Below are 26,971 nucleotides of genomic sequence, written 5' to 3'. Positions count from 1 at the left end.
TATTTTGTCAACATAGTGACGTCATACTGTTACCCACGGCAACAACAAGCATGGCTGAAAGTGAAATTACTCCCGACTCCTCTGTGGTTCCAGAAAGAGGAGCAGCTTCAGTAGTGTGGAATAAAGTGTGGCATCCTGAATGTTTTCCTTCTCTTAGCGCTCAGAGGGAACTCATTCAGCGGCTCCTCTGGCAGCAGCACAGCGTCTCTCCCTCTCCTCTCTGATTCTGTCACAAACCTTTGCTGATGTAAACCTACGTGAATAAACTCCATATATGTGACTGTCTCATAACAGCCTGTCAAAGGTTACAGCCTGATGGTTAGAGGAGAAATGGCAGAGCATAAAAACAGAGAAGGAAATCAGCTGTTGATTTATATATATAGATCCCAGGGGACATTTGTTTAAATGTGTAATTAGTGGTAGATTTGATTTAGCTGAACTATTAATATCGTGACAGAATCTGAATCTGACTCTGAGTTACTGTTGTTGTTCACAAACTAAAGACATGAGAGATCATTTTAGTTTTTATTTAAGATTTGACGCAACCTGTAAAACTACATCACTGATCCTGTTGCAATTATATCTTCTTTAAATTTTATTTTTTCACTAATGTGTCACATTGTCAAGAATATTGCAAAAAATACCCTAATATATCCTGATATTATTTCAGGGCCATATCGCCCCCAGGTATTTTCTCATGATCCAAAACTTTGGACCCCCTTGTCCTCTGCACCGGGGCCCAGCATGTGGAGCTACGCCCCTGCCTACGCCTTCACATATGTGGGCTAAGACAGTTTTCTTGAGTTTGTACGTTGATATCTCCACAGTGGCAGAACGGATTTTTATCATTCAAACTGCATTTAAAACGTCCACCCCCCTTCCTTCGTTGGTAGTTTGAACCGTGAAGCTAGCCCTCACCGATCTCTGGAAATGTTCGTTAATATGAGAGGACCCCGGGAACATCGGAATGACCCCCGTTTAACAGCATACAGCTGACATCTGGCAGTCCGGACAGCTAAGCTAAGAAGCTAACTCATTAGCTGCCGCCCGGATTGATTAACTTGTGTAACCGGGCTGTGTGAGCGCCCTGCCGGCGGAGAGGCGGGTAGGAAGCACCGTGATCCGCTGAAAAAAACCCGAGTGAATTAAGTGTTAACGGGGCTGGGCTGTCATGAAGCTCACGTTTAGCCAACTAGCTGTGACAGCAGCGTCCGTTAACTTCCTGCACCCACCGGGGAGAAAAGAAAGAAATGTCACGTACCTTTAATCGGTCGTTCAGTGGTGGAGAGTTTGTTTTGGTCTTTCGCCGACATTCTGCCTCCTCGTTCGGCTGCGCGTCGCAAAAATCGCTAAATTACTAACTAAACTTGATGAATTCCTTCCGAGCTAGCTAGCTAGCTGCAGTGAGCTAGCCGCGCTAGCTAAGTTCGGCTCGGAGCAGCTTCACTCCGCAGACAGACCGAGCCGAGCCGAGCCAAGCCGAGCTGAGTTAAAGCCGCCGGTGGAGGAGGAGGAGGAGGAGGCGGAGGAGGAGGAGGAGGAGGAGGAGGAGGAGGAGGAGGAGAGCTCCTTCACTAACAAATTAAAGCGTTCTGCCCTCCGCTGTGCTCCGCGGTGCGCTGCAGGGATGCCGAGCCGCTGTCAGTGTGTGTCAGGCGGATGGACTGGTCCAGGAAACGGCCCGGGCACCGCTGATGATGCCTTCAGGTGCAGCGCGTCAGATCATATCTCAACTTTATCCCTTTATTGTCGTTACAGGCCGCCGCCGCCGCTGGGCTCCGCTCCTCTGTCGTGATCCGAGGTGTCGTCCAGACCCTCTCTGTCGGATTACAATAATCCGCCGCCCGCAAGCGGATTTCCTACAACATGGCTCAACGCGGGGGGCTGTGGGTAGTGTAGTATTAATGTGATATTAATGCGGCGCGTTCACGGTCCGCTGAGCCCCGCGGACACTCAGTGTGTTCACCGCAGCGGAAAACACACACACGGCTGATTTACTCTCAGATTAAATTTACAGATTGGATTTCTGTCTGAAGTCAAACATTAAAACGATCATTTAAAAAGTTGTTGACTGACTTCGTCGAGTTTTAACAGAAACTGAAATTCACAGGAAAAGGCAGCGGCGGGAAGAAACTAAGGGACTGTTCGTTATTTCTGAGGGCTGCGAGAAGGAGAGGCGTGTGAAATGATTTCTTTAAACACTTGGAGGAACCTGTGTTTGTTATTTTGTCTTAGAGGAGGAGCATACTGTGGCTGTATTTTGTATTTATTTATTTCTAATGTTATTTATTTATTTAGTTATTTTTTGCAGTTTATTTTTGACACAACTTGAAGGCTTACATTAACCAATAACTGCTGTCAACATCAGCACGCATACGCAGTCAGGTACATTAAAATTATTTTAAATGAAACCATGTCTTCATTAAAAATCACCAAAATGACACTGTTTATGAAAAAGTAAATTCAGAAATTTTCAACTTTCAAACACCAGAGGGTTTAAATGAACACAATAACTCATTTATGGTGGAGGGAGGCTCGTGCATTTTGTATGGACGTATGTATTGTATTTATACATTTCACACTGACAGCCTCAGCACACTGATGATATACATTTTATTTCTTAATATTTTAATATCTTAAGTGTTAAACACTGTGACGTGATGTACATTCTAATTTTATTTTACTTAATGCACATTTTCAGTTCTACTTTATTTTATTGCTTTATATTTACACAGTTTTATTTCATACTCTTATTCTTACTTGTTACAGTTCTCTATTCTTTACATCGGAGCGACTGTAAGAAATCACTATTTGCCCTCTGGGATCAATAAATTATTTCTGAATCTGATTCTGATTTTCCACCCATCACTCAGGCAGGCTCAAGGAAAAATATTTGTAGCTCCGGGGAGGGTCACAAAATAAATAAATAAATGTTAAGAGATATTTATCGCAATAAAACCTTATGATATTTGCCTCTGAGAGGAGCATCGAAGGGAAATAAATAAGTACAAATAATTCAGAATTGTACAGTGACCTCCTTGGTTACTTTCCCCCACTGGAAATATTGTAGTTTTTACTGCAAAATATAAATAAACTAATTAATGTTAATGTATTATTGGAGATTAAACCACCAGTTTTACCAAATTTTAGTTGTAACAGAGGATTCCTACACTGTAAAATATCTCAGTAGCCTAAAATTAGCAGTATAAAGGTGCAAAAATATTCCATTACAACAAGTCCTGCATTACAAATAAGCAAAATTGCAGAGGCTGCAAATTATCACTAAAATGTACTTTAAAATGTATTTAGTTTGCATGAATGGAACAAGTTAACTTAGCAGCATTTTAATAATATAAGATGTTAATGTGCAATATAATCTGAGCACAGCTGTCTGAATAAATGTAAAGGAAAAGGTACAATATTCCCTCGTTACTCAAGTCAAGTACAATAACCTCAAAACTCTACACAGATAGGCTGTTTTATTTTATTTTATTTTCAAGATGGAGTTTTTATGCACCAATGGGCTGCATAATAATAATCAATCATGTAAAGAATAGAGAATTATAAGAAGTGAGAAGTTTGAAGAGATGTGAAAAATATTGTAGTTAAATAATTGCAGTGTAATTATAATAACAATACTAATAATGGTTTTCAGTCATTTCTGAGTACATTTAAAACTTGTTTTACATTTGTGCCAAACTCCATTGACAAATTTCACAATTTAAGGTTGTCTTGTTTTCAGTTTGAGGTACTTGTTATTTAACAGGTGAACCTGTCTGTAATTTTGGATTGTAGATTGTATTAAAACACCTTAAACAGTATTTTGAGGATAAATTTTACTTTTCTTTTACTTTTACATTTAATTTAATTTTCAGCTCACCTGCAGGTCTGTCAGTCCCTTCCAGCAAACACAGGACTGGGAGGGCGCGTTACTGTTGTAAAAGTTAAATTTTTAGTACAATAAAGTGCTTCTTTTTCAGTCCTCTGTGTGCCGAGTCTGAGCATACACTCAGATAATCATGATACAACACAATAAGTCATCTGTCAGTTTATTTCTTTGCCTTTATTTAAAGACATGTTAAAACTGATGGTTTTTTCTAAGGAGTTTGGTGCTGCTTCAGCTTCACAGATTTGACCTCAGCACCTGAACATAAAGCTGATAAAGCTGCAGGTCACTGAGTCTCTCTCCTGTGTACAGTAACCTCCACATGTAATACTTCTGTCTGCCACATGAACACAACACGAGGAGCTGAGCAGAAGGACGACAGCGCCGCCATGTTGACGCTGATCAAACTGCTTCAGATACAACAACATGAAAGTGTTAACAAACATACTGACATTTATAAGAGCTTTGTACTTAAGCTGCAGAGATATTTAATATGCTGAGTCGAGCTCAGAGTGAACAAAGATGAAACCAGATCACAGGAGAGAATTAAAAGTTGTTCACATAAACTGGGACAGACTGGTTTCCAGTAACTCCTCACTACTGGAGCTTGTGAGAAGAATGTACAGTAGTACAGTAGATAGATAGATAGACAGATAGATAGATAGATAGATAGATAGATAGACAGATAGATAGACAGATAGATAGATAGATAGATGGATAGATAGATGGATAGATTGATTCACACTGTTACTCAGAGGTGGGAATAAATACAGACCAGTAGAAGACAGAGAGTCAATATAACATAATAACAAAGATAATCTTTATCATCTGTCATAAAGCGACAGGAACTCTCCTTTAACGAGGCTGAGCACATAATACATATTTAAAACAGATTTAAACACACACACACTAACATTTATAAAACAGGACTGAAACTATCATGAACAGTGTTACCAGCTCAGAATACGCTGCCTGTTTTCATTTGTTCAGGGTGATGATCACAGAGGGAAGAAGAGACCAGCAGAGAGCAGCTCCAGTTGTACCTTAGTGAGACGTCAGCAGCATTTCCAGCTGCGACTGTGTGCACAAGTTTTCCTTGCATCCTTTTTCCTCAAGGAAAATTTCTTCCTACTGCCCACTGGGTCGCTAAAACTTAGTGTTTTTAGGTGCCATTTTTCCAGCGGCGATGTGCCACCTACATCTGGTGATTTTTTAATGAGTCATTGGCTGCATTTCCAGCTGTGATTGTGCCACCAAAAGTGAGCGTTTTTTGTAAGACATTGGTGGCATTTCACAGGTGATTGTGACACCTTAAACAGGTGTTATTTTAGTGAGTCATTGACTGCTTTCCCAGCAGTGATTGTGCCACCAAAAGTGGGCGTGTTGTAGCAAGACATGAGCAGCATTTCTAGCTGTGATCGTGCCACATTAAGCAGGCTTTTGTAGTAAGACATTGGCGGGATTTTTCAGGTGACAGTGTTGCCTAAAACAGGTTGGTTTTTATAGCGAGTCAGTAGCTATGTTTCCATCCAAAAGTGATTTGAATCATTGAGAAATGCGCATTAAAAGAAATACGAATCCTGTGTGTTTCCATTAAATGTATGGACTTTGGTGAAAACTACAAACTCGCGCAAGTTTTCCGCAGAACCGGAAACAAAACAGTTCTCGCATTCTTCTTCTTCTACGTTTTCTGGCGGTTGGCAACCAGCTTGTAAATGCATTACCGCCTTCCCGACCCGGAGTGTGGATATCACCATGGAGAGAGGTGCGCTACGTCAGAGTTAATTCAAACATAACTGTTTCCATCCCCCGTTTTGTGAATCAACATTTTTTCAAATCAACCAAAACCCGGCTAAAGCGAGCGTATTTTAGTTTGTGTGAATCAGGGGGTTTTAATTTGAATTTTGGCGTTTCCATCATAACATTCCAATGCGATACTTCTAGATGCGTCTCTCAACAGGCTGATGGAAACATGGCTAGTGACTGCTTTTCTAGCAGAAAATATGCCACCTATCACGGATGTTTTGTAGTGAGTCATTGGCTGCATTTCCAGTGGTGACTGTGCCTAATTAAGCGGGTGTGTTGTAGGAAGACATCAGCAGCATTTCCAGCAGTGATTGTGCCACCTTAAGCAGGCTTTCAGGTGACAGTGTTACCTAGAACAGGTGTTTTTTTAGTGAGTCATTGACTGCATTTCCAGCTGTGACTGTGCCATCTAAAGTGAGCGTTTTTTCTAAGACATTGGTGGCATTTTTCAGGTGACAGTGTTACCTAAAACAGGTGTTTTTTTCTGGGTCATTGGCTGCTTTTCCAGCAGTGACTGTGCCACCAAAAGTGGGCGTTGTAAGAAGGCATTGGCAGCACTTTACAGGTGACAGTGCCACCTAACACAGATGTTTTTTAGTGAGTCATTGGCTGCATTTCCAGCTGTGATTGTGCCACCTAAAGTGAGCGTTTTTTGTAAGACATTGGTGGCACTTTTCATGTGACAGTGTTACCTAAAACAGGTGTTGTTTTAGTGAGTCATTGGCTACTTTTCCAGCAGTGATTGTGCCACCAAAAGTGGGCGTGTTGTAGGAAGACATGAGCAGCATTTCTAGCTGTGATCGTGCCACCAAATCAAGATATTTTAAGCCCAAACATCACATTTTTAAACACATTTTTATCACCATAACCAAGTGATTTTTGTGCCTAAACCGAACCGCACATTAACCACACAGTACCAACATTTATTCTGACTATTGATGTGTTTATTAATTACATGTTTGTCCTTGTTATGTTGAAACTCAGATGATCAGCTGCAGGGATGTGGGAGGATGTTTCATACAACTGGTGTCTTAAGTTGAAAATAAAAAGTCATATTTAAGTTTGTAAGTATATAAGTGTCTTTATAAAAAAATAAAAAGCCTGAAAGTCACAGAAGTTCTCCTCCTCCTCCTCCTCCTCCTCCTCTTGCTCCTCCTCCTCCTCCTCCTCCTCCTTTGTCTCTGATGTGGAACTGTAAATAGAAACACTTTAAAAGGTTCTGATCAGCAGCAGCAGTTGTTGTCGGGCCTCCGGAGAACCACAGTTTTACAAACATCCTGCCCATGTAAGGGGAACTTTGCAGGGCCTGGGGGTCCCAGCTCGAGCCCGGCTCGTCCCCACAGACCTCATCTTGATTCAGTCCATCATCATGTCTCCTCTCTGCAGCCCAGACAGCTGCTGTATTTAAACTGTTGCTCCCAAATCATCAGCCTGACTCACTGCAGCAGCAGATCAGAGACGCAGCAGCCGACATGGTAGGTGCTCACATCCTTTATTTCTCATGTTTTATTGCGATATTAAAGATACAATAAGAGAGAGCTGCAAGTTTAATTTTAACTTACAGAATCAACTAAAGGTGAAGGAGGTGAAAGATTTATTTTGCACCTATTAAAGTGAATTCTGTGGACAAAGAAAAGGAAACTGCTGTTTGCCCAAAGATGGTTTTATTATAGGGACCCCACGCTGTGTCTCTCCACTGTTAAAAAAAAAAGACCAACAAGTTTGTTTTTCTTCCACTTAAAAATCTAAGTTCCTCTGTGGCCTCATTGGAAAGGTCAAAATTAATACAATTTTGATAGTGAGTGTTTTAGGTGTCTCAAAAGCCCCTTTTCCACCACAGGAACTTTTATTGATTACCCAGAATTTTGAAAAACCTCAGCGCGTTTCCACCGAAATTACCTGCATAAAAAACTTTCCCTCAACCTCAAATTTACCCTGAAAAAGTACCTAGTGGGGGGGTAGGACTTTTCAGATTACCCGGAATTCTTGAGGGGCAGGGCTGTGTGCTGAAGACTGTGATTGGTGGAACACACACGCAGCGTTACGCACTTCCTGGCACGGGCAGCCGCTGAAAACTTTATTTTATTTCTACAAGCTTCACTTCATTTGTGTTTTGATGAAGGATGGGTACCGAAACCCGGTACTAAATTGGCCCCCGGGCTAAATTATTAACCCTTAGCGAGTAAGAAGCCAATACTTGTAAACATGTAGACAGTGATATTCATGATATTCATATTCATCATTCATTATGCTCCGCCCACAGTCTCTCATCCACCGTCACTGATGTTATGTCTTACACAAGGACAGCACGCTAGTTCGGCTCATAGTGAATTGTTCCTAATAAGCTCAAATGACAGCTGTCTGTATGTAGACTAACTTAGTTTGACACTTATCTTAAAATACTTTTAAACTGAGCTGCTGGCTGAGACAAACAGCCCCAACTCTCTACACCAGCATGTTACCAGCCAATAAGCTGGCGGAGCCAAATACTGGAGACACGCCGAATCAGCCACATCATCACGCTAATTTAAATAAATTTTCCGTAACTTGAAGTAAGGTGGAAATGCAAACCACACAGATTACCAGTAATTCTTTTACCCAGGTAAACAAATTCCTGGTAATAAAAGTTCCTGGAAATGTTGGTCGGAACAGGGGCTAAATACATTTTGCTGCGGCCCCCGCAGCAGTACATTGCTTAGCTTCTATGTCGGTACTCCTGTCTGCTTCTCCAAACTGGGGGCAAACCGACCGCCATCTACTCCCTTGTTTTATAAAGAACAGCAGTAGATTTAGATCATTTCACTCTAACATAGTTCATGATTTATAATCGCTCCCAAAAATGTTGTTTCATATACTCTTTCAATTTGAGCACCATTCAAATTCAGTATTTCACATTCAGTCCTAACACCACAGAACACCATTCATTTAGTGAGAACTCATTAACAGCAAACCATTTCAACTAGGGATGGGCAACACAAGCAAAAACACTATTCGAAAATCGTGGCAAGTATTCGACAATTTTTCGAATAATCGACTATGAAAGCCCGAATGACTGCGGACATACCTCATGGAGTAGTAGTCTCTGCATGTTTCTCCTGTTTGTAGAAGAGCATCTCCACCGCTGTAGTAATTCTATACTGCCCTCGTGCGGTTAGGAGCTGAATTGCATGTCAAATAAAGGGGGGGAAATAAGACGGTGAATAGTAATAGTCGCATTAAAAAAAACGATTTTTCAAAAACAAAACGACTGTTCGAAAATCGAAAATCGTGACCCATCCCTAATTTCAACATGATCAGTTCTCTTTCTCCTGTTTTTAGCAACTCCTTCATGTCATCTCCTGAACAAAAGAAATCGTTTTATCAGCAAATGTTTCAAATTTCAACAGATTAAATTAAATATAATTTAAATAAAGTGTAAATAACTTAGGTCCCAATACCGAACCTTGTGGAACACCACACGTCACTCTTCAAACATGTGATTCAGTGTTTTTTTTACATACTGAAGCCTTTTATTTAAATAACTTCTTAATCAAAGTTATGCGTTGTATATGACTTTGTCATCCATACCATAACTGTTTCCTGCCAGATTGTGCCCCCCAAAAACGTGTATTTAAAGCCCAAACATGATTTTTTTTTTGCCAAAACCTAAAGGCAGTGTTGTTGAAACATAAAGAATGTCATTAGATGATCATAAAAACTTGAGATGTGTTTGTTTCAGTGGCAGGTTATATTTCATTGTTTCATTTCTGCCCATCAGGCTGCTCTTGGTCACTAAAACGTTCTTACAGAGTGGACCTATTGTGTTTCAAGACTGTTTTTGCTGCAGGCAGAAATTAGAGGTCTGTAGATGCATTAAACAAAAAACAATAACAAATTTTCATTGTTGCTTATTTGGTCCTAAATATTTAATGATATAGATAATATTTAAGATTTTAAACCAGATGTTAATAGTTACTAGTTTAATTCACAGAAAACTATCAGAAAAAGTTCCTCAAATCCTTCAGCTTTACTCCTCTTCCTTAGACCTGCAGTAAAATAAATCCTCTCTGTCTTTGATTTTACACTAATGTAATGTCTGTATAATTTTTTTAGGCGAGCAGAAAGACAAAGAAGAAGGAAGGCGGAGCCAAAAGAGCTCAACGAGCCTCGTCCAACGTTTTCTCCATGTTTGAACAAACTCAGATTCAAGAGTTCAAAGAGGTAAAATTATCACCTTCACCAGAGACTCATTTAAAGGTTTCATCTCATAGTTTCATGTGTTCATCTTCTTAATTCAGGCGTTCACACTCATCGACCAGAACCGGGATGGATTCATCGATAAGGAGGATCTCAAGGACACTTACGCCTCTTTGGGTTAGTAGCTCAGATAATAAATGTTGAATTGTCCAGACATCGCGTGTTTGTGACGTCGATGATGTGTGCATGCCGTTTCAGGTAAACTCAACGTGAAGGACAACGAACTGGAGGACATGCTGAAAGAAGCAACTGGTCCCATCAACTTCACCATGTTCCTCAATCTGTTTGGAGAAAAGCTGCATGGTGAGAACCAGTTTCACTCTGAGACCAACTGCATTGTGGGAAGTGTAGAATCCCCTAGAAGAGATTTGTGTTTATTTTTGCTAACAAATAGCGACTGTACACTGTTTAAAATAATACACGTAGCTACCGTAATATCACCCATTCGTTTATGGGGTCCAATTTAAAGGCAAGTTTGGCATTTTGGCGGGTGCCATCTTGGATCTTTGGGGCCAGAAGTGACCATATTTGGATGAGAGAGTGAAGACACTTTTGCTAGCTGCTAGCTTGGTTAGTACAGTGGATTTACAGCTATGGTTAACAATGCTAATGCTAATGCTAAAAAAAAACAAACATTCACAGCAGTTTTCACCATTATTGGCTCCTTTGTTTTATACTGATAAAAGTCACATTACACATGACATATTGATACTGAACCATCATCTAAACATATTCATATTTGCTAACATTTTGTATTTAATTCGGCTAAAGTTTCCACCTGTTTCCAGTCTTTATGCTAAGCTAAGCAAACCAGCTGCTACCTGTAGCTTGATACTAACTGTACAGACATAAAACTCAAACATTTACACCAGTTTTACACTTAAGGGCTCTTTTTTTAATTGTGAAAAAGTTAGTAAAGACCCTTCAAAAATCTTATATTCTTTGCTGTGTCTAGACATTAAATATTGATACTGAAATCTCATGATTTTTTCATACTAGTTATCATTTTGTATTTAATTTGGCTAAAGTTTCCACCTGTCCTTATACTAAGCTAAAATGTGGTTGACTTTCGTCTCATTTTAAACTCATTGTTGTGTCTGTGGTTCGTGTGTGCAGGTACAGACCCTGAAGAAACTATTTTAAACGCTTTCAAACTGTTCGATCCCAACGACCGAGGCTTCGTCCACAGAGATGAGTGAGTTCTGTCTTTACAGATTTACAAACATCACTGTTATTGTTCAGATAAATTAAATTCTTCTGTTTGTTTTTCTGCAGATTACAGAAACTACTCATGACACAAGCCGACAGGTTTACATCTGAGGAGGTAAAGAATAACGAAGTTTACTTAAGTATAATAAATTCATGCTGAATGACGGTTAATAACACTCCCTTAACGAGTTCTTAAAGTCAAAAAATCTCGCAAGTAAAACAATCTAACAGTTTCTGGTTTTAAATCAACTAGTTTTAAGAAATTTGTAGAATACCTTACGTAATATGAGAAGTTTGTTTGGATGTAACCCCCCTTGACTTTGTCTTTTGCCTTCCTTGTTTCTTGGCCAATCAGTGATTTCTCTCACCTGCACGCTCCGCAGGGTTCTGACGCCAGTTCAACATGCTGAATCAGCCATGAAAAGCTAGTAAAAATAATGTAAACACGTTTAAAATGCACAGAGCTACCTGAAGGACCACAGCTCCACCTAGTGGAAGAGTTAGGCCACTGCTGACTGAGCCAAAAATCTCAGAACCATAGTTACAATAATAACTTGTGTGTGAAGCACAGTTACATTAATAACTTGTGTTTGAACCACAGTTACATTAATAACTTGTGTGTTGCCACAGGTGAAGCAGATGTTTCAGTCGTCAAACATCGACGCTGCAGGAAACCTGGACTACAAGTCTCTGTGTTACATCATCACACACGGAGAGGAGCAGGAGGAGTAATAAAATCTGAAGAATTAAAGATCAATGTTTGGTTTTGTTTGGGTTCAAATAAAGTCGAAAAATTAACAGAAAACCTTGTCATGAAATTATTGACTCACTGATTATTGTTCTGTTCACTCCCTCATGACACAGAGAGGCTTTCTGGATTATAATCTGAGTTTAGAGAGTTTTTATGGTTCTTTAATGAAGGTTTTGTAGTTTTTCAGCCTCTGTGGACGGACGAGTTCAGACAGAAGCTGTGTCAACACTTTTATATATCAGACTAAACTTTATTGCACAGCACACAGTTTTCATTATCAATAAAAATCTCCAGCATCATGTGAAGAAACTTTGTCAGAGAGAAACGAAACAGCACCAGATTCATTTACAGTGAGCAGCTGTCACTGTCACACCTGACAGGTGACAGTCCGACAGGTGACAGTCTGCGAGTCACACCTGACAGGTGACAGTTTGTGTGTAGTTCACCTGACAGGTGACAGTCTGTGAGTCACACCTGAGGTCAGACGCAGGCGGCAGCTCGAGCGTCAGTGAGGATGAAGAAGGCCAGAGAGAAGGGAGGAAGCTGCAGATGTTCAGACGGAGGAAGACGAGTTCCTTTAATGTCAGGAAGAGTTTTATCGTCCACCATCTTTAACACGACTCCGTTCAGCTTTACTGACCTGCAGAAAAACGACAAACAGTTTACTGTACTACATATACTACACACTAGGTGTACTACATACTACACGTGCTACACAGTACATGAGTAACTAACAACATTAACTCAAGCATTGTACTCAGTTATAACTTTGAGGTACTTGTACTATACTCAAGTACAGCCACTTTCCGTCGCTTTATACTTATGCTGTAGTTACTCTGCTGTAGTTACTCTGATATATACATTAAACATGCTGCAGTATTTTGGACCTTCACAGGTGTGTCCGGGTGTGATGGAGTTGTGTGAAGCTCTGCAGAGGTTACGTGAGGTCATCATGAACTTATCAGAATAATAAAGTTGTAAAGTTACAGCAGAGCAGCGAGGAAAATGTTTCTTATCTTAACGATAACAAAATGTGTGAACAGATTATCTTGTGTAGATAAAGATCAGATAAACCTGCAGCGACCTTGAAGGCTCCAAAATTTAAAGCAGCCATTTTGGTTAAAGCTGGAGGAGCAGGTGAAGGTGGAGCTGTGCGCCCCTCAGGTAGAGACATCCTGACACACTGGATCCTACATTTCCCATCAGTCTGTATGTTGTGTGTTTTTCTGGCCTGAGAATGTGTTGAGATCCTTTCACATTAAAAGTCAGAGATAAAACGTGACTCTTCACATGACTCGGGCAGCAAGCGATAAATGGTGGTATTGAGAGGCACCTGGAGTAGAGCCCCTCCTCCCCCGGCTGCTCAGACTGCAGAACAAAAGCGTCCACTGTGCGAGAGGAGACGGAGGCAGGAACAGAGATCCTGGCCGGCTTCTTGCTCAGGTTCATAGAAATCAGCGTGACCGCTCCGCCTGTGTAACTGCAGAGACACACAGCCGTCACTACACCAGGTCAGAGGCAGAAAAACGCAACATACGACAGCAGCAGTACCTCTTCTTGTTCGCACAGTGCAGATACAGACGAACTCGTTTTCTCTGAGAAAAGCTGGAAAATTCAATTTTTAAAACCTCTGGACCGACGAGTCTCTTGTAGAGAAGTGACAACCAATAATCCTGGAAGGAATCAGAGGTCAGAGGTCACACAGTGATGAAGAGTTCAGATTAGTGACTTAAAGCAGCATCATTTAGATCTTTTTGCCCACTGTGGGGGGGGGGGCAGAAACCAGCTGTAAACATCTGAAATATCACCAGGCTAACAGCAGCCAAACTTGACCTTTGACCACCAAAATCTAATCAGTTCATGCTTTAATCCAAGTGGACATTTGTGCCAAATTTGAAAAGAATCCCTCAAGGTGTTCTTGGGATATCATGTTTATTAGAATGTAATGGATCCAAGGTCACAGTGACCTTGATCTTTTAACACCAAACTAATTAGTTCATCCTTTAATTTGAGTAGACACTTGTGCCAACTTTGAGAAAATTTCCTAAAAGCATTCTTGACATATCACGTTAACAAGAATGGGACAAATAAGGCCACAGTGACCTTTGTACAGCAAAATATAATCAGTTCATCTTTGAGTCAAGTGGACGTTGTTGCTAAATTTGAGGAAATTCCCTCAAGGTGTTTTTTAGATATCATGTTCACAATAATGAGACAGATGCAGGGTCGCAGTGACCTTGACCTTTGACCAAAATATTCCCTCAAGGTGTTCTTGAGATATCAAGTTTATAAGAAAGAGATGGATGCAAGGTCACAGTGACGTTGACCTTTGACCACCATATTATAATTAGTTCATCGTTGAGACAAGTGGACATTTTTGCCAAATTTGAGGAAATTCCCTCAAGGTGTTCTTGAGATACAGTGTTAACAAGCATGAGATGGACGCAGGGTCACAGTGGTCCCATGACCACCAAAATCTAATCAGTTCATCTTTTAATCCACGGGGATGTTTGTGCCAAATTTGAAGAAATTCCCTCAAGGCTGTCATGAGAATAGGATGGATGGACGGACAACCTGAAAACAGAATGAAATGGCTGTTGCTGGCGCGGGGCATAAAAATAATGTAGTGGACAAAATAAATCTAAATGATGCAGGTGACAGTGAAATGACTCGGTTCATTTAAGAGTGTCTGAATTATTACATCATTAGACAGATGTTGGAGTTACATCTCTATCTGTACAGACACTGAAGTGGTCAAAAGTAGCTGATGAACGTGGACTCAACACAAAATTCTTTATTTAGATTAAAAACATCTGGTGTCAAACTACATACTCAGTGTGAAGACATACAGACAGTAATAAATGATTTAAGACGTCTCACAGGAAGAGGATCCAGATTCTCGTCTATCAGGTGATAACTCCCAGAACCAATGAGCACCTGCCGCATCACAACATCCAGCCCCAGTCTGGCTGCAAGGCCCAGTTTATCCAGCCACCTATAGACAGCACATCCACACAACACTCAAACATGTGTTAACAAGATTGAAACACGTGACTGAAATTAAAACGTGCTAATGATACTGAAACTGGTTAATAACACTGAAACGAGCTAATGATGCCAAAACATGTGCTAATAACGCTAAAATGTACTAATAATGCTAAAACTTTTTATAGTAATAACGCCAAAACGTGCTGATAACACTGAAACATATGCTAATAACGCATAAATGTGCTAATAATGCCGAAACCTGCTAACAATGCTAAAACCTATGCTAATAAAGCCAAAACGTACTAATTATCCTGAATTGTGCAGTGGTAATAAATGTGCTGGTAACACCAAAACATGCGCTAACAATGCCAAAATGTGCTTATAATGCCAACCCATGTGCTAATAACGTATAAATGTGCTAATTATGCCAAGACATGTACTGTAATGCCAAAACTTGCTAATAATGCTAAACGTGCTAGTAAGACCATAATGTGCTAATACCGCATAAACATGCTAATAACACTAGCACATGTTTTGGCATTATTAGCTCATGTTTTGGCATTATTATCAGGTATGGAATTAATTTGAGGACGCTCCGGTTCAACATGAGGCCAAACTTTTCTACTGATGTCAGTTTTTGAGCCATGATGAAGGAAAAACTGTCTCCTGCAACAGACGGCAAGGCTTGTTGTTTGTAGTCACAACTACTTCCATAAAAGCTACCGGTCAGTTGAGTGGAATGATGAGTCAACAGTTGAGGACGGTATAAAACAATCAGTACAACGGGTTTTACAACAAATAGAAATCACCACAACCACGAGAGGTCCTTCAGTCAGACCTGCACACAAAACATTAGGCTGATTGGTCCAGTAGTATTCTTACCTGGGTCCAGACTTATGAGTCATTTTGAGGACCATTAAAGATCTTCTCCTTCACTACTTTGAACACACGTGTCTTGTTGTTAGTGAGCAGTTTTAAGGTTTGTCATGAGACCGGGGCTGCTGGGTAATCAGTTAACTCAATAAACTAACATGTTGTACTCCTGAGAGACACGACCCTCCTGTTAAACACAATCCAGCTCTTATGCTCATGTTTCTGCACTCGCTCTACATGACTGTTCACGGGCATGTTCTCCCCTCAGTTTATTACAGAGTTAATATAAATAATAATCTCACAGCTGCAGGGTGAAGTACATTACAGTGTGGTATACTGTAAGTGTTTAGATGATTTAATTACTTATCACTGAAGACTAAAAAGCTAGAATTACTGCCTCGTGGTTGTGTCTCTGCGGACCAGCCAAGCTGCAGTTTATATTCATGTCACCAAATTCAGTTCATCCTCAACTCAAAGTGGATGTGTGAGCCATATATTTGAGGGATTGACATATTACATTCACAAGAGTAAGACAGACAAAAAAGGTCATAGTGACCTTGACCTATGACCACCAAAATCTGATCAGTTGGCTGTTGAGTCCAAGTGGACATTTGTGCCAAATTTGAGGTATTAAGATATTACGCTCACGAGAATGAGACGAACGCAAGGTCACAGTGACCGTGACCTTTGACTTTCTAAGTCGAATCATTTCAGTGTTGACTCCAAGTGGATGTTTGTGCCAAATTTAAAGGAGTTCCTTTAAGGCGTTCTTGAGATACTGCTTTCACAAGAATAAAGGGGATGACGTTCATAGTGACCTTGAAATTTGACCATGAAAAACTAATCAGTTCATTGCTGAGTCCACGGGAACCTTTGTGCCAAATTTGAGGGATTGAGATATTACGTTCATGAGAATACCAGGGACACAACGTCACAGTGACCTTAAACCACTGAATTCTAATAATTTCAATGCTGAGTCCAAGTGGACGTTTGTGCCAAATTTGAGGCATTGACATATTGCATTCATGAGAATTAGACAGATGTAAGGTTGCAATGATCTTGACCTTTGACCATCAAAGTCTAATCAGTTCATTGTTGAGTCCAAGTGGACATTTGTGCCAAATTTGAAGGAATTCCCTAACTGCATTCTTGAGATATGGCGTTCACGAGAATGAAACGCACATAAGGTCACAGTGACCTTGACCTTTGACCACCGAAGTCTAATCATTTTGATGTTGAGTCCAAGTGGATGTGCTTAATCTGAAGAAATTCGCGCGAGACCAGCGAAAGCATGTGAACACACATGAAGGCGGTGTCCATGTCACGGTCTCATGCAAGCGCACACACGTGAGCGCGGTGCCCAGAGAGGCAGTCAGAGCTACAGGCTACAATGAGGCTAAAAACAGAGTTCAAATGAGGTTTTTCCAAACAACTTTTTATGTCGGGGCTTCAGGACACTTGGATCACTACGGACGAGCAGTATGGAGATATTTTGTGGTTTCAATTATGTGTTTTTGGACGTTTGAATCTGGGGCGCCGTCAGCCTCCATTAGGTGGAGTTGTGTTGCTACCTCCTCTCCCCTTGGATCTCTGCAAGTGATGTGAGGACTCTAAAACTTCACCTGAGCCTGAGATATTGCGTTCATGACAATGGGACGGACAAACAAACTCACCAGCGTGAGGCAGAACTAAAGAAAACAGCAAATATGTTGACCTCAGAGCCAGTGATTGTTTTTTTTTTGCCAAAAAAGTGACTTAAATGATTAAATGATTTATTCTGTATAAACTGATAACTGATAAATGGGGTGGGTAACGTTTGTGTCTTTGCGGTCTCTTTGACTCGACGGCCTTTGGCTTGTATCAACTCACATGAATCCTGCGACAAACGTGTCCGACAGTCCTGGGGCTCCTCCTCCGTACGCCGAGCTTGTCTCTCCGAGCCACACTGGTTTCCCCGGAGACAGACGCTTCACTTTCTGAACCAAGAGAGAAAACACAGATTCATATTAACATCTGGACGTCAGATACAGAGCAGTCTGATCACCTCTGCTGCACGTTATCACCTTCAGCACTTCACTGATCTTTAACGCCAGAGAGTCCAGAACTTCTGGATCCAAGAAGTCCTCTAGAGACGTGTCTCTGCCGTTCACATAATAACTACGAGACAGGAGAGGGTGAATGAATGAATGAACGAATGACTGAATGAATGGCTCATGTATAAACCCAACAGCATGTGACAGCATAAACCAACCTCCCATAAATACAAACAGCCTATTTTTCCATTCTTTAGATATAAAAGCAGAAACATGAAAAACATCACATAAAGGTCTCAGTTAAAGCTTCTGATCAAATCTTAAATCTGGAGCCTGAACTTAGGGATAATAAAATTACTTCTGTTTTTCACTTTGTTCACTTCACATTATACAGTCAGTCTGTAGTTACGGGAATGACCACAAAACGTCTCATCCTTTTAAAGCCGAGGGGGAATACCAGTAGCGTTCCTAGCACATTAAGTTAGTGTTTATCTAAATGGAGTCTGGTGGGTTTGGCGATGGTGATTTCAGGGCTGTTGCAGCAGTGATAGATTGTGTAGCCACTGGCACACATCACGGCTGTAGGGTAGTGATATAATGGTTAGTAAAATAAATCATATATAGTAGATGTAACAGCTTATGTGAGCTCAAAAACTTTCCCAGCTTTTACAGGCTGAAGGAGAGGATTGTTCTGACTCCCTCGCTGACTCCGCCCTCACCACGCCCATATTTATCATCTCTCTTCAACAAACATATAGGAAACAATTTACCAGGAGTGGAAGTACATAGCGTCTCTGCTGTGGTGCGTAGGGATGTGTACTTTATGAGTAACACACTGAAGTGTACGCACTGAGTCACAGGTACAAAGGTCCAGTCAGTCTGTACATATGTTCGGTCTGAGGTTATTTAAGTGAAGCTGAACTCACTGGTGCCAGGTGCAGGCGTCCACCGCCTCGGCTCCGCTCTGCAGGAACCTGCAACACATGAAGGAGTGAATCAGTCTTTACTCACAGCACACACAACAAACAGCATCACGCCCGTCACATTAAACAGCTCACAGGTGACTGTGTGATTTAATTATGAAACAAAATCAGACACAAGTTCAGTTTAACAGATGTCAGTGAAAACATGGATGCTTCACACACCTGTGAACTCATTGTTGAGTCCAGGTGAACGTTTGTGCCAAATTTGAAAATAAATCTCTAAATGCGTTCTTGAGATATCGCATTTTTGAGAACAAGACCAACAAATGGACAACCTGAAAACATGATGCCTCCGGCCACAGCTATCGCTGGTGTGGTGCCAGGTGAGCTAGCGGTAGATGCACACTTCTTCTGCGCAGTAATACGGTTGGTGGGTGTAGTTCAGTAGAAAGAAAATAGTTCCTACATGAAAGTATGGTAATAGAGTTATTCTCAACAAATTTTTGACTTAAGTAAAATACTGTGTATCGTCGATATAAAGATCCGTAAAGTTTTTAATTCCACAGTTTTTCCAATTTTAAAAATTAATTCAAGAATTTTTGTTGGGTGTGTTTCAAATTTATTATTATTATTTTTTTTTCATTTTTATTTCAATGTCTGTAATTGAAGTGAATGTGGTGTTCTATTATAATAAGGAAACATTTATTAAAGTACGACTGACAGAAGTCGTGCTGACAGTGTGATGCTGTGACCTCTCACCCCTCCAGTATGTCCGTCCGGTGATCTCGAGGCTGACCGACGTCCGGGCCAAACAGTCTGGCGTCCTGGTAAAATTTGGACTCTGACATCATCTCTCTGAGGCGAGTGAAATCCTGTCCCAGCTGAAATCCATCCACTCTGATCCCGGCCTTCTTCTCATAGCTGTTTGGCTCTGAAGACAAAAGACGACTTCAACTTCAGTTTCACTTTGACTGTTTCAAAAACCACCTCCGTTTGTTTCAAATAAAACAGCAACCGTTTCCCAGGCAGATTAAAGGGCATGACATCACTTCCTGTATGCACAGTCAGGTGATAAAAGGTCTCAAACCACATGAAAACAATAAGTGGAAGTCAAACCTCAGATAAGAGACCGCAGAGTTTCAGTATGACTGAAACTTCACTGCCGTTATGAACAGAAAGCAGAAGAAAGAAGTTCATAAACCTCACAACAAACTGCCCCCCCGAACATCCATCAGATATAAAGACAAGCTGCACATCGTCACAGTGGAGACACTATAACAAGACTTTGACATTTCTGCTTTAAAAATGACAATTATCAAACATTCAACAGCTGATTTCCTGTAAGAACTGATCATTCAGCTCAGTTGTTCACAGTCCACAGAAAGTGATTTGTGTGAGGTCGACAGTGAGTAGCATTTTCTTTTCTACTGTACAAACGATGATGATTTAGGAGAGCTAATGTTCTATGAAACGGCCGGACTAAATCTCTACATCTTCTGGAGCTCAGAAAAGTAAAAACTAAAATTTATTTTGCTGTTTAAGTTTACTTACTTTGTCTCAAAAGCCTGGAAAATGAGGTGTGATTGATTGTTGAGCAATTTTTACTTTAGTACTTCATAAATGTTTCTGTGACTGATCTCTGGATTCTGTTCTGCGCGGTGCTGCACTGTGTTGACACAATTGCCAGAATTAATGTTGGCTCTGTACGTTTCTGCAAACCACAGATACTTCAAATTTGTTCGTGATTACGTAGCAGATACGTTGAAACTTTATGTTTCATAAACGCTGTGGTTAACATGTAGTTGGGTTTAGGCACAAAAATAACCTTGGCTATCGTTGGGAGAAGATCATGTTTTGGCTTAAAATACCCAGTTTGGGGCACAATCCCAGCAGGAAAAACAGCGATGTCTCCGTAAAAACACAACCACTTTTTGTTGTTCTATCCTGGCAGCAACGCAGTGATGCACCACTAATCTGGCAGGAGAAGAAGCGATGTCTCAATTTAAAAAAAAAAAAAAACAACAACATGCCATTATCCAAGTAGTAAACACAGCCATCTCTCAGTTTAAAAAAAAAGCCAATATCCGGGCAGGAAATGCAGCCATGTCTCGGTAAAAAAAAAAAACTAAAATAAAATAAAAATAATAATAATAATAAAAACATTTGTGCCATTAGCCCGACAGGAAATGCAGCCATGCCTTGGTTAAAAAAAAAAAAGAATGAATACATTTTGGCAGAACTGCAGCATTGTCTCAGTAAAAAACAAAACAAACAACAAATAAATGCTTTTCGCACCACTATCCAGCAGGAAAAGGAGGTAACGAGTAATGTCTCAAAAAGCAGCAATGTCTCGACAAAACAACTACTTCTGGTGCCACTGTCCCAGCAGGACAAATCATGTCTCAGTAATGAAACAACCACTTTTGGGTTTAACCCGGCAGAAAAAGGAACGATGTCTTGATAAACATTGAAATAAAACATACGGCTTATTAGACTTTATGGTGCTTTGTCTTGTGGGTAGAATCATATGCCTGATACAAAAATAAAAACTTCATTAACTTATATAAAACCTACATATTGTCGGCCTCAGTCTGTTAGCGTACCGTTGCCCAGCTCCCAGGACATCCTGTACTGTCTGGATTCACAGTACTGCAGCAGCGAGCGGGCGTTGCTGCTGTTCCAGGTGTTGTCAGATGTTCTGAGCAGAGCGTTCAGCCCAAAGATCAGATCCATCCCCGAGCAGCTGGTGAAGGCGTGCAGCAGGTCGACAGTGTACTCTGTGACAGGAGGAAACAAACTCAACAAACAAACTGAGCAAAATAACGTCCTCCTGGGCAGAGTTAATAATGTTAATACAGTTAACTGGCTTGTTTATGAGCCTGACACCAAAAGAGGAAAGAGAAATGTACAGCAGTGTAACGTAAGAGTATATATTATGTTGCCTTTTAATGTTGCCAAACAGGAGCACAGAAATTAAAAAGCAGCGGTCCGAGCATTGAGCCTTGTGGAATCCCTATACATGTTTTTGCTCCAACAGATTATGAAAGTCTGACATACAGAAACTCATGTCCATTTAAAATATTTCTTATTAAATGTTTTGTCTAATTGTGCTTATACTGTAATATTTTTGATGAGAACCCCCTTGAAAATGAGATGGTGCGTCTCAGGGGTTTATTCCTAGTAAAGATGTTCGAACAATTAAAAGACAATTGAGCTGATAAAGCAGGTAAATTTGTACCTGTGAACTTCAATCTTCTAAACTTCCTCTGCAGATCTTCTTTCATCAGGACCACTTGTTGTTGAGTCCACTCCTTCTTCAGCCTCTCCTCCAGCCACGAGGGCAGCTCCAGTTTATCACAGGGTTGCTCTAATGACCACAAACGACAAGAGGAAACAGAAGCATAAAGCTGTGTATCATCTGCATAGAATAACAGGATATACTGTGTTTCATTAAAATGTTGCCAAACAGGAGCATGTAAAATTAAAAAGATACTGAAACTCCTGTGTGGGAGAAAAGAAATGAAACTTCCTCTATCATTATCATATCCAACTCCATGTTTTAAAATCAGTACCCCAATGTGTCGTTACCTGCAGTGAAAGCTGAGTCCTGATGTAACCTCTGAGGAGTGAACACCATGAAGTCTTGTCTGGTCCCCCCAAATCTCAGAAAAGCTGGAGTTAATGCTTTTGCCAACGTCCTGACCTTCGGAGAGCTGGAGAATAAAAAAAAAACAACATTATTTTTTATGTGAGAAAACCTTAAAAGAATGCTTCAGCCACAAAATGACCATTTGAATATCAATCAATTACAGTTACTCCAAACTTTGTTTTTCTCGCATGCCTACATGGCAAACAAATCACCGCACCACTAACGTTCACTGTCATATCAGTGTTTGTTTTTGTCACTGACAGGCTCAGACTGTTATTCTAAGTGTCTGACAACATGATGAAAGGATCCCTACAGAGATAGAGCTTTGTGTTAAAGAGTCAGATCCTTTTTGTTTAACCTGAAACAGCCCTGAAATCACCGTCACCAAACCCACCAGACTGCATTTAAATAAACAGTCATGTTACTGTGCATAGAGGCAGCTTGTTGTCACATCTATTAATTAAGGGTTAATTTAAACCAAACCAGAGCTGGTGATCGTTGGCACAGTGGAAAGATGATCCTTGGATCGGGTATCGGCACCGATCATGTTATTTTTACAAAATCGGAATCGGTAATAAAAGATCGGAGGAATCAAGACAACAAAAATGGCCAGGTTTTTCATCTGTGTTGTTCATTGTTGCCTCCGCTTTCTGATGTATAAAGACATAGGCCTGTTTGCTGAAGACAAGAAGAAATTGAATTGTTTACATTTTGTGCTGCTGAACCACTGATAAGCTTTTTGGATACTATTTAAATAAAAAACAAACCTTATGGGACAACTTGGATGCATTCTTTTTTTTTGTCTTTCTTTGCAAAGTATCGAATCAGACTCAGTATCGGACTTGGTTTCAAAATAAAGGACTCAGTATCAGATCGGATGCAAAAACAATGTGATCGGGACATCCCTACTGCCATCACTGGGCCATTGACAAAAACAACCTGGTCCAGCATTGGCCTGAACTCGGCACGTCACAAGCAATAAACGGGGCTGCTTCCTGTTGCCCAACTCAGCTGAGACTCAACTTAAATGACGTCCCAGAATCGGGCAAAACAAACTGGCCTAATTCCAGCTGCCAACACTGCCATCACTGGACTGTTGTCAATAATGATCTGGCCCAAACTCAGCATACCAGAAGAAATAAACCGGGCCGCATCCGGTTGCCAGACTCGGCTGAGACTTGGCATGAATGATGCCCCGGAATCGTGCCAGTTGTTTTGGGCATAATTCCAGCAGCTGCCAATGCCATCACTGAGCTGAAGACAAAAATGACCTGGCCAAGCATCGGCCCAAACTCAGCACGCCGTAAGAATTAAGGCCCAATCCCAATACCCCCCTTGTCCACTACCCCTTGGCCCTCGAAATGAAGCAATGAGGGGTAGGGGTTGAAATCTTTCCCTAGGAACTGGGACACCACTCACTACGTCACCGTGTCGGTTACATTCACGCTTACGTAACTATTGTAAACAGGAAGCTGCAAGCCATCTACATTTCCAACCGGCATCTACAATGGAGTCTCCGGTCGAGTTCATCCTACCGATTGCATTTGCATTATTCATCATGCTTCGTTTGATGAACGACAGACGACAGGGGATTTCTACTAGCTAGCTAACCAGCTAACATTACGAGGCAGCATAGTTATGCTAGCTGGCGTGTTATCGTAATGTGAAAAGTCCGACAATTTTGCAGAACAGGACAGATGACAGACGCCAAGCAACCTGACGATGGTAAAGTTAGCTATGTATGAACTTTTTCCCCGTCTCTTGCTCGGTGGTAGCCATGGCGACGTCTACCCCTCGCTGGCAAGTCAGCATCTGAGACCCCTCGCTCCGAAGGGCTAGTTTCACACCCACTACCCCTCGTTATGCCCCCTACCCCTACACGCAAAAAGGATTTGGGACACCACTACCCCTCGAGGGAACGCGCAAATGCAGGGGTAGGACCAAGGGGGGGTATTGGGACGGGCCCTAAGTCCCGACCACGTCTGGTTGCCCGGCTCAGCTGAGACTCGACATGAATGACGCCCCAGAATTGGGCAAAATAAACTGGCCCAGATTTTTGGCCGACACTGGTTTATCTCACATAAACTTTACAGTTTAACAGAAAACAATTAAAAACATAATAATTTTATTATTACATTTTATTTTACTTCACGCTTATAAAAACACTTGAATTAGTTTCTTTAGCTGCTGAAAAACAAAACCAACAATTCTATACTAACTCCTTTTTAAATCTAAACGTTAACTTTACGTCACAGTAAGTCCCGTCCATGTGCCTCAGTGTTCTCTGACTGAAGTTGGAGATAATGGTTCATCTGACTGATAATCTGCTGCTTTGCATTGTTTAATGTTTCTTTAATCTGGGAGGAAAGCTCTTTATAAGAACTGTAATCCAATCAGCGCATTACTCCCCTGAGCTGATATTAATATTAATGATGATGATGATAATAATAGGTGATGGTGACACAGAGGGATGAGTCTGAGGACTTTACAGGATTTAAGCGGATTTGAGGGAAGTTAGAGACAGATCAGAGTCACATTAACACAAACTGGATCTGAAGCTTAAAACCACTCAAACATCTGTTTCAGGAAAAGATTCATGCAGCGGCTGGATGCAGAGACACAGTGAGACACAGTGAGACACACAGAGACACAGTGAGACACAGTGAGACACACAGAGACACAGTGAGACACACAGAGACACAGTGAGACACAGTGAGACACACAGAGACACAGTGAGACACAGTGAGACACAGTGAGACACAGTGAGACACACAGAGACACACAGAGACACAGTGAGACACAGTAAGACACAGTGAGACACACAGAGACACAGTGAGACACACAGAGACACAGTGAGACACACAGAGACACAGTGAGACACAGTGAGACACACAGAGACACACAGAGACACAGTGAGACACAGTGAGACACACAGAGACACACAGACACACAGACCCTAAGAGGAACATGAACTTCTCCTCTGCAGCCAGGCTCGCATCGATGGTGACGGACAGAAAGCGCGGCTCCACCCGGCGGATCACCGCGGACAGATCCAGCTTCACGGCGGCTGAAGAAGAGTTCCAGTTCGGGTCCGGGAGGTGAACCCCCGGTACGGTCCGGTAGCAGAGGAGAGCCAGGAGCAGCAGCATCGGCATCCCGACACACTCCATCATGAAGTGACACTGAAGCACCCACACATGCTACACACTTCCTGCACCGCCTCCTCGTGTTTACAGCCGGAGATCACTGAGCTTCCTGTCGCGCGGGACGGTCCTGCACAGACCTGCAGGGACAGAAGGACTCACACGGAATGATGATCTGGGTGGAGTCCACACCCACCACTGGAATTAAGATTCAACAGGCAGCTGGCTGCAGGGGCGTCACTTTGGTTTGAGAGGAGGGAGGGCACAACAAGGAGAGAGCCCCCCAGAGCGAGCTCTGTGGATTAAAAAAACTACACTGGACTTCTTGTCAGCATGAGGGTCAGTAAGTACTGTCTGTGTTTTCATTCTGTCTGTGTTTTCATTCTGTCTGTGTTTTCATTTCCTTTAAATATTTTTTCTTTATTTCTGACAGCTATTTGGGGGATTATTTCATGGGGACGTCTTTTTATTTCATTTGACTGTAGTGACAGGCTGTACAGGCAGCCTAATGTCTACTTTAGCTACCACACTATATCAGTCAGCAGCCTCGGGCTGTTATTGCTTAAATCACTGAACTCAGCAGGTTTATATTTGGGACAGGCCTTTAACTCCTCTCACACAAAACTGTGCACAAATTATTTAGCTGAACCAGTATATAGTAAAAAATTAGGCTTTGAATACCATCTCACTAGCCATGTTTCCATCAGCCTGTTTAGATGCGCATCTAGAAGTATCGCATCGGAAAATTATGATGGAAACGCCAAAATTCAAATTAAAACCTCCTGATTCACACAAACTAAAATACGCTCGCTTTAGCTGGGTTTTGGTTGATTCGAAAAAATGTTGATTCACAAAACAGGGGATGGAAACAGTTATGTTAGAATTAAGTCTGACGTAGCGCACCTCTCTCCATGGTGATATCCACACTCCGGGTCGGGAAGGCGGTAATGCATTTACAAGCTGGTTGCCAACCGCCAGAAAACGTAGAAGAAGAAGAATGCGAGACTTGTTTTGTTTCCGGTTCTGAGGAAAACTCTTTTAATGCACATTTCCCAATGATTCAAATCACTTTTGGACGGAAACACAGCTGATGATGTGTTATGATTTACACTTGTTTCATGGCACCTGTTGTACTGACACAACACCACTTTAACGCCGGGTGCACAACCTATTTTTCCTGTCTCAATGGAGCGTTTCCCCAACGTATTCCCCACCCCCACCTGGCCAGATGCGGGCTGTTACGGTCCGGCTCTAAGACCATCACAAATAAGGAAACACATGGGGAGTTCCATAAAAATAAGTAATTTATTTTAATAAAAATTCAAGAATAAACAATATAACCATGACCTTCTACCACTGTGCCAAATTTCACATGGATTGACCAAGTCAGTGAGGAGAAAAACATGGAACACACACACACACACACACACACACACACACACAGTTTTCATCATTATATAGTAAGATGCACATA

The 26,971-nt window shown here is 41.3% G+C and overlaps 3 protein-coding genes across 6 annotated transcripts in view; 1 reads left to right on the top strand and 2 right to left on the bottom strand.

Moving 5' to 3' along the window:
* ppp3ccb (protein phosphatase 3, catalytic subunit, gamma isozyme, b) overlaps nt 1-1,831 on the bottom strand; it is a 43,656-nt gene extending 41,825 nt beyond the window's left edge. For all 3 annotated transcript variants that reach the window (XM_033647662.2, XM_033647663.2, XM_033647661.2), the window contains exon 1: nt 1,262-1,831. In XM_033647662.2, coding sequence (XP_033503553.1) covers nt 1,262-1,313 — 52 coding nt within the window. In that variant the 5' untranslated portion in view covers nt 1,314-1,831. The remainder of the gene's footprint in view (nt 1-1,261) is intronic.
* Nucleotides 1,832-6,923: 5,092 nt separating this feature from the next.
* LOC117270169 (myosin light chain 5-like) lies at nt 6,924-11,942 on the top strand. Its single transcript, XM_033647669.2, has 7 exons — nt 6,924-7,167; nt 9,785-9,892; nt 9,970-10,045; nt 10,127-10,231; nt 11,045-11,123; nt 11,204-11,252; nt 11,768-11,942. The coding sequence occupies exons 1-7, from the start codon at nt 7,165-7,167 to the stop codon at nt 11,867-11,869; spliced, it is 522 nt and encodes a 173-aa protein (XP_033503560.1). The 5' UTR covers nt 6,924-7,164; the 3' UTR covers nt 11,870-11,942.
* Nucleotides 11,943-12,117: 175 nt separating this feature from the next.
* On the bottom strand, nt 12,118-25,661 carry hpse (heparanase). 2 transcript variants are annotated; one of them, XM_078161949.1, is made up of 13 exons: nt 25,310-25,661; nt 22,294-22,418; nt 21,944-22,072; nt 21,309-21,482; nt 19,465-19,636; nt 18,709-18,756; nt 17,813-17,906; nt 17,619-17,725; nt 14,769-14,883; nt 13,440-13,561; nt 13,222-13,368; nt 12,342-12,528; nt 12,118-12,268 (listed from the first exon to the last, which is right to left on the bottom strand). In XM_078161949.1, the coding sequence occupies exons 1-12, from the start codon at nt 25,525-25,527 to the stop codon at nt 12,369-12,371; spliced, it is 1,611 nt and encodes a 536-aa protein (XP_078018075.1). In that variant the 5' UTR covers nt 25,528-25,661; the 3' UTR covers nt 12,118-12,268; nt 12,342-12,368. The 2 variants fall into 2 exon arrangements, with proteins under 2 accessions (XP_078018075.1, XP_033503556.2); XM_033647665.2 differs by having other exon boundaries at nt 12,118-12,528.
* Between the last annotated feature and the right edge of the window lie 1,310 nt (nt 25,662-26,971).

The sequence above is a fragment of the Epinephelus lanceolatus genome, chromosome 19, assembly GCF_041903045.1.
Source record: "Epinephelus lanceolatus isolate andai-2023 chromosome 19, ASM4190304v1, whole genome shotgun sequence".
Taxonomy (NCBI): domain Eukaryota; kingdom Metazoa; phylum Chordata; class Actinopteri; order Perciformes; family Serranidae; genus Epinephelus; species Epinephelus lanceolatus.
This window is presented reverse-complemented; position numbering and strand designations above follow the sequence as displayed.

Coding starts and splice junctions, on each gene's coding strand:
- LOC117270169 (XM_033647669.2), top strand. Junction 11,124..11,203: donor GGCTTCGTCCACAGAGATGA/GTGAGTTCTGTC, acceptor GTTTTTCTGCAG/ATTACAGAAACTACTCATGA. Junction 11,253..11,767: donor ACAGGTTTACATCTGAGGAG/GTAAAGAATAAC, acceptor GTGTTGCCACAG/GTGAAGCAGATGTTTCAGTC.
- hpse (XM_033647665.2), bottom strand. CDS start 25,527: ATGATGGAGTGTGTCGGGATGCCGATGCTGCTGCTCCTGGCTCTCCTC. Junction 17,726..17,812: donor AGATCAGTGAAGTGCTGAAG/GTGATAACGTGC, acceptor CTCTTGGTTCAG/AAAGTGAAGCGTCTGTCTCC. Junction 14,884..17,618: donor ACGTTTGTCGCAGGATTCAT/GTGAGTTGATAC, acceptor TGCTGTCTATAG/GTGGCTGGATAAACTGGGCC.